The following is a 16,096-nucleotide window of genomic DNA, read 5'->3' as shown; positions in this document are numbered from 1 at the left end:
CCCACCAGCAAGCATCTAAGGGAAGGATGGCCCTGTCCATGGGATGGGCAATTAACACTTCTTAGTACCCGTTTTCTTGGCATCCTCCAAATATGTATGATTAGCTTTGCAGAAATATCACCGAAGGGCTGACTGCCCAGCAGCTAGATGAAAGAAAGCAAAGCTATTAATTTGTTACGCTTAGAAACTGCAGTTCATCTTTGGCAGATGTTAACTTCTCACCCTTTATCAGAGGTCATTTCTGCTTGTCAAGAAACCTGAGAGCACAGAAAACAAGGTGATATTTCATCTTGAATATCTGAAAACTACAAGGAGTCTCATGAAAGGGATTATAAAAAAAAACAATAAAACACACTGACATTCTTACTCTAATGTTACTACAAGTAAATTGACCTGCCTGCATGCATGTTTTGATGCAGTATGTACATTCTTGTACAGTAGTTCATGTACATTCTTATTTTAGCTAAGAAAGATTACTTTAATAACCTTAAACCCACACCCTGTTAACTCAGTCCAGTCCTAATTGAGAATCTGTAGGGTTTTTATACCATCTTAATCAAACTTCTTTTAAAAAATTACACTTTTATTTAAACCTAAGAAGAATATATCCACACAAACCTTGTAAGAGGTAATGTTTTATTTCTAAGAATAGCAATCACAGAAAAGATTGATCTCATGAATCAGCCTAAGTTTTTAAGAACCCATGACAAAGATTTTCAACACCTCTTGTTCAAACTCACCTTGATATGCTGTCCCCAAAGTAAAGGTGACCAGCTGCAAATGACCAACACACAAAACTCAATGGTAGTGCAACAACTGCTGTTCTTGACTTTTTTTGCACATTAGTGTCCTACTAGCTGGTGTGAAATCATTTGCAAAGATAAAACTTGAGTCCACAAAGGCTGTTTTTTACCTTGGACTCATTTATAAGGCCCTGGAAAAAGCAACTTTATGAAGAACAAAGGAAGTTATCTGTACTTTTCCTTATAGCCAGCTCTCTATTCTTCTTACAAAGAATGAAAGTAAATGAAATGTTGGAAAATAAGGTGATTTTTATAATGTTTAAAATATTTCTTCACAGAATCACAGAATCATTTAGGTTGGAAAAAACCTCCACGATGATCGAGTCCAACCTTTGTCCACTCATCTCCACCTTAGTAACTTAACCATGGCACTAAGTGCCATGTCCAGCCATTTCTTGAACCCCTCCAGGCATGGTGACTCCACCATCTCCATGGACAGCCCATTCCAATGCTTTCCATGAAGAAATTCTCCCTGATGTCTGATTTGAACCTCCCCTGGCCCAGACTTGAGACCGTTTCCTCGTATCCTGTCACTAGCTGTCTGGGAGAAGAAGCCAACCCCCACCTAACTACAGCCTCCTTTCAGGTGGTCATAGAGTGATAAGGTCTACCCTGAGCCTCCTTTGCTCCAGGCTAAACCCCAGCTCCTTCAGTTCCTCCTTGCATGACTGTTATTCTCAACTTTCCACCAGTTTCATTGCCCTTCTCTGGACAAGCTCCAGCACCTCAAAGTCTTTTTTTGAGTGGAGCAGAACTGAACAGAGGACACCAGATGTGGCCTCACCTGTGCTGTGGCCTCACCAGTGCGGAATACAAAGGGACAAAGAATGCACATGTCATGTTCTTGTCCTATCATGATTATCTCATTCATCGATCATTTATAGATTAATATTAGTCTTAGATTACTGTTTAGAAGTTTATTTTGATTAGATTTCATTCTGGCTATAACCACTGATAACTTTAGCTATTATTTGACTGGCTGTTCTCATTTTCTTCTTCAAAATTATTTAATCAGACCAGTTCTGTGAGTTTGGATGTTAGAAAGCAAAAGGACAGCCAGACAACTGTGATTCAGTTTAAGAATTTAACTGTTGAAATAGCTGCGCATCTTTTCCTTTGAAAGGTATTTTCAGACTGAACTTCAGAAATAAAGATAGGACTAATGGCCAGATTTTTAGCCAATTAAAAAAAACCAACAAAACAAAACAAAACAAAAAAAAAAAACAAAAAAACACAAAAACCAAAAAAAAACCAAAAAAAAAAAAACAAAAACCAAAAAAACCCACACAAACCAAAAACAACCAACCAAAAATCCCTAGAAAGTAATTTGCTACAACCAGCAGATGATTTTCAGAGATGAAATTCCAGTTTCTGAAAGCCAGCTTGGCAGTATGATCTTCCCTGACCTGTACATAAGGCAGCAAGCACCTAAGCCAGCTGCAATGCAGGCTTCCGCATGGTGTCTCTGAGACACCTCCACCATGTCTGAAATGCTTCTGGAGATGAAAGGATAGTCCACTTTTGTATTTATGTAAACTTTTGGCATACTGATATACAAGAATAACAAGACTTACTGCCTGCCAGGGTACTGAACTCCTTGGCAAGAAGCAGGAAGACCACAGCTTCTCATCAGCAATGATATGCTATATAGTGAGACAGCTTCAGGCTTTCCTTCACTGGGAAAAAATGCTTTAATTTCGCTAAACTTGTCTGTTAAAAACAAGGCAGTTGTAGCTTTAACTAACAACAGCTGTCAAAGTAAAATAAATAAATAGATAAATAAATGTACACACATATTACATACATAAACAAAAACTGGCAGATTTCTTTTTAACTCCTTTGTCCATAGTTACATTGTTCAATGACAAAGACACTTCTTTCTTCCTTTGTAAACCAAACCAAATCAGGAGTACATACAAAGCCGTGGCCTAGGGGAAAATAGCTGAAAATGCAGACACCCATATTTGCTGCCAGCCTGCAGACAGCAGCTGCTGCCTGCAGCGCCTCACTCGACAGTGACGGCGGCTGCACTGACGTTCCACATTAGAGAGTCATATTGCTTTGTTCCCTCAGGGGAGCCTCTCTGTTTAAGGGGATACTATTAAGGATGGCAAGTCCAAACATGAGCCCCTCTTTTTGTCTTTTTGTATAATTCTGTGTGAATATTTATCTGTATTTCATGGAAGAATTAATTGAATGTCACTATAGACGCACAAACAAGACATAACCTAACTAAATGCCAGGCACGTAGTTCACCAAACTGCTGCAGTACAGAGCACTGGTTTGAAATCTACAGCTTCATTCCTCTCTGACAGGCAGCCAAATCCCACAGAAACTCTAAGTCATTAGCATACATGCAAGGCCCTAGAGCAACCAAATGAATGTCTCTCTGCATCCAGATGGTCACTGTGATGCACAATGCCCACAGCAGTGCCACCTCCCTGCTGTGGACGTGTAGCCTAACACAGCAAGAACCCCAGCTGTGAAAATATTCATACCTATAAAGGTAAGTTAAGAAAAGGCCCTGTGCAAAGGCCTTTGAATGCCCATTCTCTGTGGGACCTCTGCTGTGACAGACCACTAGTGCTTTATCCTGAGCAGGCCACTTAACCTCTGTTATCCTAACTGTTGTATCCCTGTGGGCTAGGGCAACACCCCCCTAGCCCCACTAGGATGTGGCAACTGCAAATGATACTAAAGATGATGTAGTATGTCTTTTTTAACACACTTGAGTAATCTTTCATGTCACTGGTATTTCCTTGTGCTATTAGAACATTCCAGAGTCTCAGAGAGACATCTCTAGCAGGTCAGCAGTTGCAGAAGAATCTGCTCCTGTTTGTACAAGCACAGAACTGCTCTTCTGTCCTGTGACCAAGGACACCGTATCCTCCTGTGTGATGTTCGTGCGTCAGGCCTCTCACACTTGGGTGGATTCCTGGAGGAACTTCCACTCTTGATTGTGATGCTCACAGTTCAGATCTTGCTGCTTTTTATCTGTCTGCTCACTTCCATCCAATCACACAGGCAGCCTGATTATCACCCTCTTTGCTCTGTACAGCTTATCTGGAGTTATCACTACAAACTATGCAAGCAGCAGAGGATGTAGAAAACAGCCAGGCTGATACAGGTTCCAGAGTTAGAGGAATGCTTTCTCCAGCTCATTTAACCCTTAGCAGACCTTTGCCTCCACCCACAACCTATAAAACAGATGGACTGGCCTAATGTCCTTGTGGATGACAAAGCACATGGGATCTTCACACAAAATTTGCCATGCTTCTTTGCCAGCTAATTGACATTTCTCAGCTACTACATTCTCTCTGATAACCTAAACAGTCTGAGAGTATTTGATTAGCAGATGGTTTGAATGACTCATGATTACTTATCCCGATGAAAATACAGTGGCACAATTTACTGTTGCCACTGAAACAGTCCTAGATACCTTACTAATGACAGTAATGAATGCAGCTGTCAGGAAAAAAGGTTAGTGGTGCCAATATTTTCTGCATTCAGCTCTTTTAGTAAATGTTAAATGTATCTTTTTAGCATCTTTCAGTATTTCTAATCAGGATGCTTTTCTTTTCTTTTCTTTTGTGACCAGCACTATTTCCATTGTGCTAAGTCAGTTCAGAATCAGTGTGACTCTTGTTAGGTATCTGCAAGCCAGTGATTTATATAATTGAGGTTCTGCCTGGGATGGTATTTTCTTACAACAGTTTTTCCTTCTCTTGTAGCAGAGGTCTTAAAAGTGGAGTCTGCTGCCATTTTCTGACCTCCCTGGAGTTGCAGGGATGCCCTTCCTCTCAGAACTTGCTTTCTAGTGTTGTCCTCATCATAGAATTCCTTACTTCACTGTAAAAAAAATGCAGCTAGGACATGAAGTAAAAAAATATCTGGTCTCCTTTTCCTACTCCCATGCTTTAAAAAACTTTTAAAATATATAATTGAGTACATTTTCCTTTTGCTGCACTTGCACAACCACAGCTCATCAACATCAAGACTATATCCTCTTAAAACTCTTCTTGTGCTATGATATGGGTACTTCCACACTCAAGAGAGTGCAGCAGGAAATCCAAATTCTGCATGACAGCTTTCCAAGACTAGTTCCTAGTGGTAACATGAAAGCTGGCATTTGCTAGAGTGATGACATATATGAAATCATAGCATCACTGCAAATTGCAAAATCACTGGGCTAATGAGTGGCATGGTAAACAGGAGAGGTAAAGGGAGATGGATAATCTTTCCATGGACCATCTTCAAAACCTCCTCATTGCTTTTTGGGCTACAGACCTTTTGAGTACAAGGCACTTTCTTCTAGAGCGCCTTCTTACCCTCTCATCCTTCTTCCCTGCTCAGTCAAACCTTTAAAAGAGCTACCTAAGGACTATACAAATGTGGAAAGGTGCCACTACAGCTACATATTTTCTCTGACAAACTCACCGACTTTGTGTCATTTTCACCTAGGCTCCTCCTCTAGGCTGAAACATGATCTAGCATGTTTTAAGCTTCTGCTCAGCATCTCTCAAAGCATGCAAGGACGAAGACCTTCCCAGCCACACTATTTTTCAAAGGACGTCAGAAATATCATACTTTAATTTTTTATCACTGCCATGTAGTTTCACAAGACTTTCCCTTCTCCTGTACTGATCAAAACACCTCAAGATACCATTTCCAAATGAAATTTTTGAGAGCCCTAAGAAGTTCTAAAATACTTTCCATTTAATTCTGGGAAGCAACAGCAGATTTCTTGGTCTAGGTAGAGTATGGGTTCTGTTCCACTCCCAGTTTCTAGGCATCTTAAATTGATCTCTTAGGTAAGTTTCACCTTGACCAAACACACCAAAGTCAGCCAATTTTTCACTGAGCTCCATGAGACTGTGGGTAGCAAGTGCTTCTCTCTGTAGTTGCCCAGCTTATTTGGTTCATATAGCATCTTATCATTTTCAATATGGAACATATTGTAATTTTTAAGATCCTTTAATTTCATATTATACACAGTGACCTTCATATGAAAGGATCTAAATGGTGATGTTACACCAAAATGATTTTCACCAAAAGGGAAAGAAATCCATTAATCTAGAAAATCTGAAATACTCTGTCTCTCTGTATTCCACATGCTTTTCTCACAGCACTTAACAGACCTTTTCCTGCTTCCCTGAAGCAGACAGGTGCTTCAGGGATCAAGTGAAAAGAGATGGCTTAGACTCTTAGGTGAATAAATTTTTTTGCTAGGCATACCCATTAATTATCCCCAAATTACATGAAACACTACTGCTTCTACCCCAGCTCAAGTAACATGATAGTGTCTTCACTGCAAGGGACTCTAATAATCTTTCAGGCGTCCTTGATCATAAAGACCTTTTCCTATTTCTGGTTCTGTAAATTACACTGGTCAAAGCTGACGCTTGTTTTGATCTCACACCATTTTGCAAATATACAGATTGATTGAGCTCGTATCTATCACTGGCTCTAACTAGGAGATTGGTCCTGCTTTGAGAAAGATGCTGGTCCCTTCAAATCTAAACTATTCTATGATTTTTGTTTTAAATCTGAAAGACCTTCTGTCATCTTTGATCATTCACCGACTCCTCCACTAATTATAGCTCATGCTTTTAGCTAATGGCGAGGACCAAAAAATTTGACAACCTGAAGAAAAGCCTGTCAAATTTCCTTCATGTACCTTCAGATTTCTTCCCCATTCCAGAAGCTGCGTGGACACAGCTAGCTGGGAGACTATCACTGTATTCAGTAACTTTACATCAGATCCTTGCAACTTCTAAACCAATGAGACAAGGCTGCAAGAGACAAACCACCAAAGACTATAAAATTCATGAGTCATATCCAGCCTGTGAGATGTAACAGCCGACTTTTTGTTTTTGAAGAAAGAAAGGGCAAAGTGCACTTAAACTCTCACAAGCTGCCTGCTTGTGAACAGCTCAGCACAGTGAGTTCAAATTGCCAGTGTTGCTGCCTGACTAGGAGGGCTGAGCTTCAAGCCTCTGTCCTCCTGAGCATGCAGTCAAGACTTTTGGAGACCATATCTCAGGCACCTAACAAGGTGTTACACCCAAAGGAGTTTAGAGAACCCTCTCTTATCTCAGGTTTGCATTTTTAAAGAAAACATTAATTTAGAAAGTAAGAATACTAGCATGCAGTCCATCCTAAAAATCTACATTAAGTGGGATGTGAGACTACATTTTCTCTCCAAGTATCTTGAAGTTTCACTGATGAATTGATCAAGTTATTAGATCTCCTGTAACCTCAACCCCTTTCATAACCCAGGTTTATTCTGCCATTTGACAGTGGTGTAGCTTAGCCTCTCTTTGACCAGGTTCTGCAATATTTTCACCAGCTCGGACTCTATGGGGAACAAGAGGAACCTCAGCAGCTCAGGGTGATTTAAAGTTACAACTTCTGATACTTTCTGTAACCTCTCTTTGGCATACTATTGCCTGAGAAACCAGTGTAACATCATTGAGGAATTGTGGCTGTACTTACTGCTCTCGGCCTTTTAAGATGGCAGTGGGCTATTTATGCTCAATAAAGGAGCATTTTGGTCATCCGCTGGTTCAGTGGAGCCCAGTCTCATCAAGGCTGCTATCCCACAGAATTTCAACAGTAATGTCCCACCCTTCCTTGTGCTCCTGCTCATCTAACCACCCCATGAACAAGCTGGCAGAGTCAACATGCTCAAAACCAACTACCTGCAGGAGTGGTCACATTTTGGTTGGTACTTCAACAGCTGGGATGAGTACCAGTGCTGGGAACAGAGAAGGCAGGCACATCACCCAGAATGGCAGTGTCCATGCCAATCAGATTATCCTTCATCTCCATGTTTGATGCCAAGATTTCCCATTTCTCTACTGGTAGCTGCTGCTGTTTTGCACAAGTTTATAAGACTACTTACTTTGATGCCATAAAATCACTTATCTTGGTGTAACCTTTCCCTTTTGTTGCATTTTGGCTGGAAGAAAATTTGGTGAAAAAGGTGCCTAGGAGCAAAAGCAGTTCCTGAACAGACAGAGCAGAAGACAGTAGATTGAGCCTAGCACAAGTACAGATGCTTTTCCTGGCACATTTTGGTGAGCAAGGTTTCCCATTCCCCACAGCAGTCCTCAGCCTCCCCACAGAGAGCAGCCTTCTAGCATTAACCTTGCAGCAGAGGAAAGCTCCACTTTCCATTTGGTTTTGTGTTTCTCTGGCCCTTTGGTCAGCTCTCCTTTGTTTCAGAGTCCTTCAGCTTTCCAGAGCGCAGTTGCTGATCTACCAGGCAGGGACCACCATGAGTGTCTCCCAACAGCCCAGGCTGGAAGAGCATTTCCCAGACAACCCCCCCCCCCCCCCCCCCCCCCCGTAACCCTCACTGCTGCTAGGTTACAAGGCCCCAGCATGAAGAAATGCAGCAGTACTGAGAACATCACCTGGGACTTTCACAGCACACATCTGGGTCCTTGTAACAGCACTGGGGCAAGTACCATGGGCATATATGTGTGATTCCCTTCCTTGCAGCTTCCGACTAAGTTTCTCTGGGTAGCTGAAGCACACGGTGCATATTCTCAGACATGCATGAAATGGCTCTCTGAACCTCTTCAGTTGTTTCACAGGCTCTAAACTGCATCCTGTCCCATTCCTCATCAATACAGAGTCAGATGTGATGGAGCTGCATTCCCCTGACCTCTCCCAGCACTGGTAAGCCCCACCAGCTGTGGCTGCTCTCACAGTTTAGTTTAATTTGTGCCTCTGTTGTCCCTCCTGGAGGCCAGCAACTGCCAGTATTCCTAGTTAGACAAGGGATGCTTGCTGGTTATTTCTGCTAGGCTCTTCTCCCTGAGATGAGTGTATTCTACTTGTGGGGACCACCTCATCACTTGGTCAGAGGTCCACCACTTCTCTGCTTTGGTGCAGCCCTACAACACCATTTCACCTTAAAAAAATACTTAATTCTCAATTTTTATCAAATCAGATTACCTCCTACAGAATGTTAAATGATTATGGTGAGCAGACAAATCTTTCAGATCAGCAGGTGTGGTGGCATGGGATGAAAAGCTGCCCCCCATGCACAGAGCCCCCCACATCTCCCTGGCAGTGCATCTGATGACAAAGTGTCTCTGTATATGTTTCCTTATATAGGGGATTACAGAAAGAACATGTGACCAATGGAAAATACTGACTATGACCCCATGGCAACTACCCTATCCTCTCACAGTGTCCTTGCACAAATACTTCTTGGGTTTTTGCTTTGCACACTCTATCCTTGCTCATCATGCATTGGGAGTGTCAGCAGCTGTTTGTGCATTGCCTGCTGCTTTATCCCCCTTTATGGGCTATTGTCACCGGCTGTTTGTCTTTCCCTGCATCCAGGAGGTGATAAGCAGATGCCTGCTCCTACAAAGACTCACAGACTATCTTTTACTGCCCTTCTAACTGCTGCTAAAAGCAAAAAGAAAAAAAAACAGGCTTGCCAAAGGAGAGTTGTTTTGACATTTAAAATGCTTTGACACTGAGTGAGACTAAAGATTCTGAACCAGTATTTGCTTCTGACCATTTTTCTTGGCTTTTTAATCAAAGCAGAGAGAAATAAAATCCTAAATACTAAGGGTAAACAGCAGGATTAAAAAACTGTAATCTGCTCATTTCATGCTTCTCGGGCAGCAGGAGCAGCAATGGCTTCTGTCATATTTCCAATGTCCAAATAATATTTGTCATATTTGTCTTTTTTGTCTTATTTGATGCTCTAGCCAGACAGAAACATTAACAATTAGTAGCACTGTTATTATTTGACAGCCTGGAAATATGAAGAAGACAAGAGGAGAGGGAAGACAAAAAACCTCTTAGCATTTTGAATGAAGTAATTTTGATAGAACCTTCTTTCTTTGAAAGCAAAGCCACTGTTCCTCCAGCAGTGGCGAGGGCAGGGCTGCTTATGCAAGCACTGACTTGCACGGGCAGGTGAGCAGGGCAGCACCAGTGACCCTGCTCTCCTCCCACCTGCCAGCACCTGGCAGCAGTAGGCAAAGGGACAGCCTGTCCAGCCTGAACAGGAACTCTTGGGTGGGAGTTCAGGCTTGAGCAGAGGCACAGGGGAGTTGGCCACCACACTGCCTTCATCTGGCCAGAGAGTTCAGGCAGAGACTGACCATAGCCTCTGCTCGAATCAATGGCAATGAGCCATGTTCTGTTTAATCCCATTTTTAAAATAAAGAAATGTTTCTAGACCCTTCTGGGAAATGGGTAGTGGCTGATATGGAAGCTCCCATCGCCCATTTCTAAATTGTGGGAACCATGGAAACAAAAAGCAGCCACGGCTGCTGGTGCACAACCCCTGTGACTTTAGCCAATGCATCTTGCAAACCAGAAAAGGACCACAAAAATGAACAAGACTGAACAATCTGAGTGCATACTATAGCTTTCTGCTGGAGGGCAGGTAGGGCACAGATTTCAAAGCCTGTTCATGTGCATTTTGCAGAAGTAGAGCCCACAGACACTGGGGCTCACAGATCTGTCAGGGTGGAACAGATGCGGCTACAACATTTGGCATCTCTGTTCATGCTCTGATGACCCAGAGCTGCAGACATGTTTACGACTGTGCATGAAAAATGCAACCCTAAACAAAAGAAATCTAAAGGCAAATTTTGTTTTTATGCTGCCTGACCTTGACTGGGTGTTGTGGCAGAGGAGGGGGGAGCTGCCAGAGCCTGGCCACAGGAACAATTAACCCTTTGGGAGCAAGGGGCTCGTCAGCCAAGAAGGCATAATTATGAGGCATCCCAGTGCTCTTATCACTTCCTAGGAAGAGATGAGCCACAGAACAGGTCCCAGCCCAGAAGTGTGGAGACACTACACCATGCTGGATGTGACAAAAGCCATCACTTCGTATCAAAATGAGACATGTCTTCAACACCCAGTGCTGTTTTGTGCACAAAATACAGCATGAACCAACTGGTTTCTATTTTTCAGTTATCCGATAATCGCTGGATCAGACTGGTCCCCACACAGCCACACTGTCACCAGCAACATTAGTTATACATAAACCTCCAGCCTTGCTCTGCAGCCAGATTTGCCAGGTAGGTAATTGTTGTTCCCACTGAAGCAAAACTGGCTTGCTTTCAATGACATGCATCTGCACTGCTATTATACAGCAGACTGCTTCAGTTAAGATTTTCCAGCACAAAAATGAGGAAAAAAAACAATAAATTATCCTTTTCTTTTGCATTTTTCACCTCATATTTAGAATTCCACCTAATTTAATTGCAGAATCTGCAGTCATTGGGGGGGGGGGGGGGGGGGGGGCTTGGAGGGAGGGGGGGAATTGCAGAGAAGCCTTTTTTCTCCCAGAAACAAAAATGAAGTAAATGAGATAGACATGAGATAGCAGTCTTTTCCTGCTGGTTAAATCACTTTCCCCCAGCTCCCGCCCATCTAATACTGCAGCATTCTCAGTCCCCAAATGTACCATCTGAGTAGTGCATTCATTAGAGTGTCTGCAGCTCCTGATCACTGACAGATGCGATCTTATCAACTGCCACATTCAAGCAAAACTGCCTTTCCCCCCAATCTTCCAGTGGCCTGAATTCAGCAGCACGGACAGCCCTACGCTGCCTTGCTGCTTGCATCGAGGATGCACCCACAGTTAGGAGGTAGCTGCTTCCCCTCCAGCATCTTTCATCCCTTCATAAGCAGGCAAGGACCACAGCTTTTAGCCAACGACCTATGGCAAAGAGAATGCAAGCGTGGTGGGTACAGCAAGGATAAAACAGCCCTGTTCTCAACAGAAAAAGGATGTAAATGGGATGCATTTACTTACATGACGATTCAGTGCCAAACATGGCTCACCCCAGATGCTGCTATTTTAAAAAAGAAAGAAGAAAAAAGAGTGGAAGACAGAGGGAGCGTATGAGAGAGGGGATGAGTGCTACACAGCAGGGGTCATGAAGACAGACAATGCAGTCCAGGCTATCCAAGCTGCCAGATTCTCCTCTCTCCTCCTCTCCTCTGCTCAACACCGCAGACAGCTTTTCCTTGCAACCGCAGTGAAGGTCCTTCTACAGGAAGCAAAAAGCAGGAGCCTCTGTTTTAAATCCGAGTGATAAGGGCAGGCCGTTGTCCCTTCTGTGATACCGGCAGGCAGAAAGAGGCATCAGCCAGCAGATACTGCAATCCCCAGCCCCTGCTCGCCGTAAGACAATAGCGGAGCTTAGGCACACACGGGATGACGTCAGGACACTGCAAAGACTGACTGCTGCTAACCCAGAGGCTCGGAGGGGGCTTGGACAGAGCACGGCGACTCAGATGGGAATTCCTTTGTCACAGACAGCAGAGGACAAAGAGCCAGACATGTATTTCCCTCTGTGATGCTAAAGCTACCACCCGGGACGGTAATGCTAGCAGGGAAATATCTGCCTTGAATTCATGCTCCTTTTCTCAGCTGCATAAGATGCAAAGTGTCTCTGTGCAAAAAGAGTAAATTTCAGGACAAATATCCTAGTAAATGCCACTTATAGCATTTTCAGTAAAGAATTAACCCCAAATTTCTATCATGAACTCTCTTTATTATTTTTCCCTCAAAGAAATACTAAACTCCTGGGCCAGTCTACACTCTAGACCTAATTTTCCCATCAAAGTGTTAGCCAATTGTCTCTTTTACTTAAATTTATTGTCAGAATATACTGTAACAATGCTCCAACCACAATAAATGAGTCACACATCTAAATAAAAATAAAAACCCCAAAGCACACTGAATTCAATGATAAAAAGGCATCCTAGCAACCAAAGAAATACTGCCCTTAATTTTTCTTTATTCTTCAAAACCAACTAGATCTAGTGTGCATCTGCAAGTGCATTTTTTAGTGTACTAAGCTTATTTTTTTCCTGACATTTAGTAATTGAAAAATGTTCAAACATCGAAACAAAGCCCTAAGCTTGCTCCTTTGGTCCTCTCACAGACAAAAGGAATTGCCTGTCTCGTGCTGGTGAGAGCAGCCAAGCAGGAAGCTGATGGCTGGATGCTACCAGACACTGGGAGCCATCCATAGAATGGCTGTCCAGAGGAGGCAAAACCAAGAATGTTTCTGCAAAGTCTTATTGAACATGTTCATGCAGTTCCCAAGATGTCAGACACTGGAAAGTACTGCTGGTGGATGAGGAGAAAGGAGATAGATGCAGGTCAATTAAGGGAAGCACTTACAGGCAAGCAACCATTCCTCCTCCCATTTCTCAGTTTTTGTGGGTTAACCATTCCCAAACACTCCTGCTGCTCTGCATGCCAGGGGGGTTTGTGCTGTTTGCAGAATACCCAATGCCACCATGAGCAGCAGGCCACAAAAACAAGTACTACTTAAGGCTGGCAGCAGCTGCCACCTGAGGAGCTCAGCATGCTGGAATCATTAGGGAACCAGGGAGGTGTTGGCTGGGATCACTGCAGCCTGAAGGACAGACTGGAAAGCAACACATGGGGTTCAGAGCCACAGCAGTTCAGTGCCAGGCCAGCCCCTCTGGTCCTGGGGATGGGGAACATGGTCCCAAGCTCACAGAGTGTGTATGCCCACAAAAATCCTTATGGACCCTCAAGAGCCCTGTGCTGTGAGACAGGGAAGAGCGCAAGAGGCTGTGCAGAAACTGATCTGGTGCTTCCCACAGCAGTGGGGGGTACCTACAAGGCACACCAAGCTACTCTCCTGGTTAAGATCTGCTGGCACAAAATGCTCTTCAGCTGTTTTCTTGCTTTCCATTCCACACATTGAACAGTCACTCTGTGTTCTGTGCACACCATAAGAATAGTTAGGGCCACCAAGCTCATGGCAACATTTACCTGTATTCCGTTGCTGGAAGAAAGTCAGGAGAGAGGCCATACTCTGTGGTGAGACATCTCACAACACACTTTCTAACAGGCAGATTTTAGTCTACGTCAGCAGACAAGACATCAGTGCTCATAATCATAGTGACTCAAATCAACCCACAGATGCCTTAAATTAACCAGATGTCCTCAAATATGTACTTAAACACCTGAATTAACAGCTGTTCAATTGTCATGATTATCTGCAATCACATGCATGGATGGACAGCACCAAGAAGCCACATCCAAATTGGTTTTGACCATGACAGTGGCACAAATTCTTTTGCAAGGACTGTAGCTTTGCTGTTCCTAGAACTGAATTAGTAAATTTTGACTATTTGGAGCAGTTAACACCTCCTTCAGTCAAAACAGGTTGATAAGAAGTTCAGTACAACAAACAAACTAAGTTTTGGCAGGACTTTCCAGCAACTGAGGCAAGTTCACAAAAGAAATGAGTCTATTATGTATCTGTAAGCCTCCAAGCATCTTTGAACATAGGTCTCTGGAACAAAATCCCAAGTGCACTCATGCAATGGCTGAAGAATAGGTTCTGCTCTGATGAGCAGATTTGACCTTCCCACAGCATTGTTTCCAAGGAAGAGACAAAACCTCAGGGCTTTTCCAACGACATCCTTGAAGGTGTCACAGAGCCCAGGCTATCTGCCAAGTTCTCGGTACACTGACGCATACAGGTAGTTGAAAAGCCTAAACAACCCATGCAGTATCTCTGGAAGGATTTCATAATAATCTATTTCATTAGTCTTAGCCTTGGCAGGTCAGTACGATCCTGGTGGGAAAGGTGACCTACTACAGGCTACTGAAGGACTTTCTCTGAAATTCATTCACATTTACCTAAAACAGTTTGTCAAATGACTTTGAGAAAGTGTTAAAATCTGTTTCTGACCTACTGCTCTTTTAAGGCCATAACCTTTCAGTTTGCTAGGAGAATTACGGATTTGTTTCCAATGCTGAATATTGCTATTGGTTTATACTGCAAAGAAGGGTCAACAAATGTTTTTTCTCTCTTATGCAGCAGCGAAGATAATGTAACTAGTGTACTTAAAATGTCAAAGGAAATCTGCAGCCAGCACTGCTGTGATTTGCTTACAATGTGCACAAGACATTGTTCAAGTATCAGATTAATTTACAATGTACTTCCATACATTCCACCACAAACTAGCATGAAATATTTAAATCAGTAACAATATATGCTATGCAAAGCTGTCTCCTGTACATTCACATTTTCCAGAGAAAGAGATGTACTTCTCAGATAATGCCACTCTTGGAGCAGATATTCTTTATTCCTTACTTTTTCACTGCAGAAAAATAATACTCATATTTTACTTTGTTTTGTAAGCACACTTGTCTAAGCCCTAAAGCACAGTTTGAGTTTTAATAATGAAGATGGATAATGAAACGTTAAATTTTTTACACAGGTGTAAATTTCTGCTTTAGAGTAATTTCTTTCTATAAAAACAGTGCAAGCAGGAAATCTGAGCTACCAACAGAGGCAGCTTTGTACACATGCCTTATGCTGATCCTTTAAAGCATAAATCATTATTCTCTCTTGTCACTAGAAAGACATTTCATTTTGCATTTAACCTCCTTTTTCCAGGAGAAACACTGGAAGCAGGAAATAAGTCCATCTTACCTGTGAGGTTCTCCTGTCCTACTGCCCTGAGCAGCGCACTTTGATGAGGCAGTTCTCACCTGTGTCCTCCTCAGGGCAAAGGAACACATCCTTCAAGTCTCTAGAGGGGACGTACAGGATACTTTCAATAAGCCTCAAAGGTAGGTAAGAATCTTCATTACATTAGTTAAACTTGCCTTTCCTTACCAAGTCCCCTGTTCTGTAAGTTTTTTAATGCCTGAAAACTGACTTTTTTTAGGACACTGAAAAACTTAATCCATTTAATGTGCTATTGGAAACCTCTGAGTGACTCTGCAATGAGTCCACACCATTCAGCAACCTTCAAAATGAATTTATTTTGCTTGTCATAATATTAGTTAGCTCCCTCCTAAAAATGCAGTGAGATCCCTAGCAACCTACACTGTGAGAGTCTCCAACTTCTGTAGGTATTGTCAGTTCTGGCAACAGTTGCCATACTGATTATTGATAAACATGGTACCCCCAAAATACTGCAACGTGGTTTTTTATGCTCCAGAAAAAAATGAAATCAAACAGAAGCACATATTCTGGAACAGCAGCTCTTTGGCTTTATGCTTTGCTCAACTTTGCTGACTCTAATTATCTTTAACAAGCATCTTTGGTGAAAAAGTTGACATCATGATTACATCAATGTAATCCAGCGTGGTGCAACAACTTCAGCTTCTCATCTCTCAGGGGCCTGTATTTAAGGTACAAACAACCCCTCAAGCAACCAAAACTAATATCCTGCACTGATGCTGTACCATCGAGTCCCCAATACAGAGGTGCTTCCAATACCTCCATCACTAAATAAAG

At 42.6% G+C, this 16,096-nt stretch overlaps 1 protein-coding gene across 3 annotated transcripts in view; it reads right to left on the bottom strand.

Annotated features, from left to right (window-relative positions):
• ST7 (suppression of tumorigenicity 7) overlaps nt 1-16,096 on the bottom strand; it is a 133,173-nt gene that overhangs the window by 83,418 nt on the left and 33,659 nt on the right. Inside the window, exon 1 of one of the 3 annotated variants that reach the window (XM_053978199.1) lies at nt 15,284-15,369. The exons of 1 other annotated variant lie outside the window; for it this stretch is intronic. Coding sequence is in view for 1 of the 2 variants with exons in the window: in XM_053978198.1 (XP_053834173.1) it covers nt 11,605-11,626 (22 nt within the window). In the remaining variant the exon portion in view is untranslated. Of the gene's footprint in view, nt 1-11,604; nt 11,948-15,283; nt 15,370-16,096 lie in introns of those variants that run through there. One more of the 3 variants, XM_053978198.1, reaches the window with a different exon arrangement.

Source organism: Vidua macroura, chromosome 5 (genome assembly GCF_024509145.1).
Source record: "Vidua macroura isolate BioBank_ID:100142 chromosome 5, ASM2450914v1, whole genome shotgun sequence".
NCBI classification, from domain to species: Eukaryota; Metazoa; Chordata; class Aves; order Passeriformes; family Viduidae; genus Vidua; species Vidua macroura.
The sequence above is the reverse complement of the archived record's forward strand: the minus strand, read 5'-3'. Positions and strand labels throughout refer to the sequence as shown.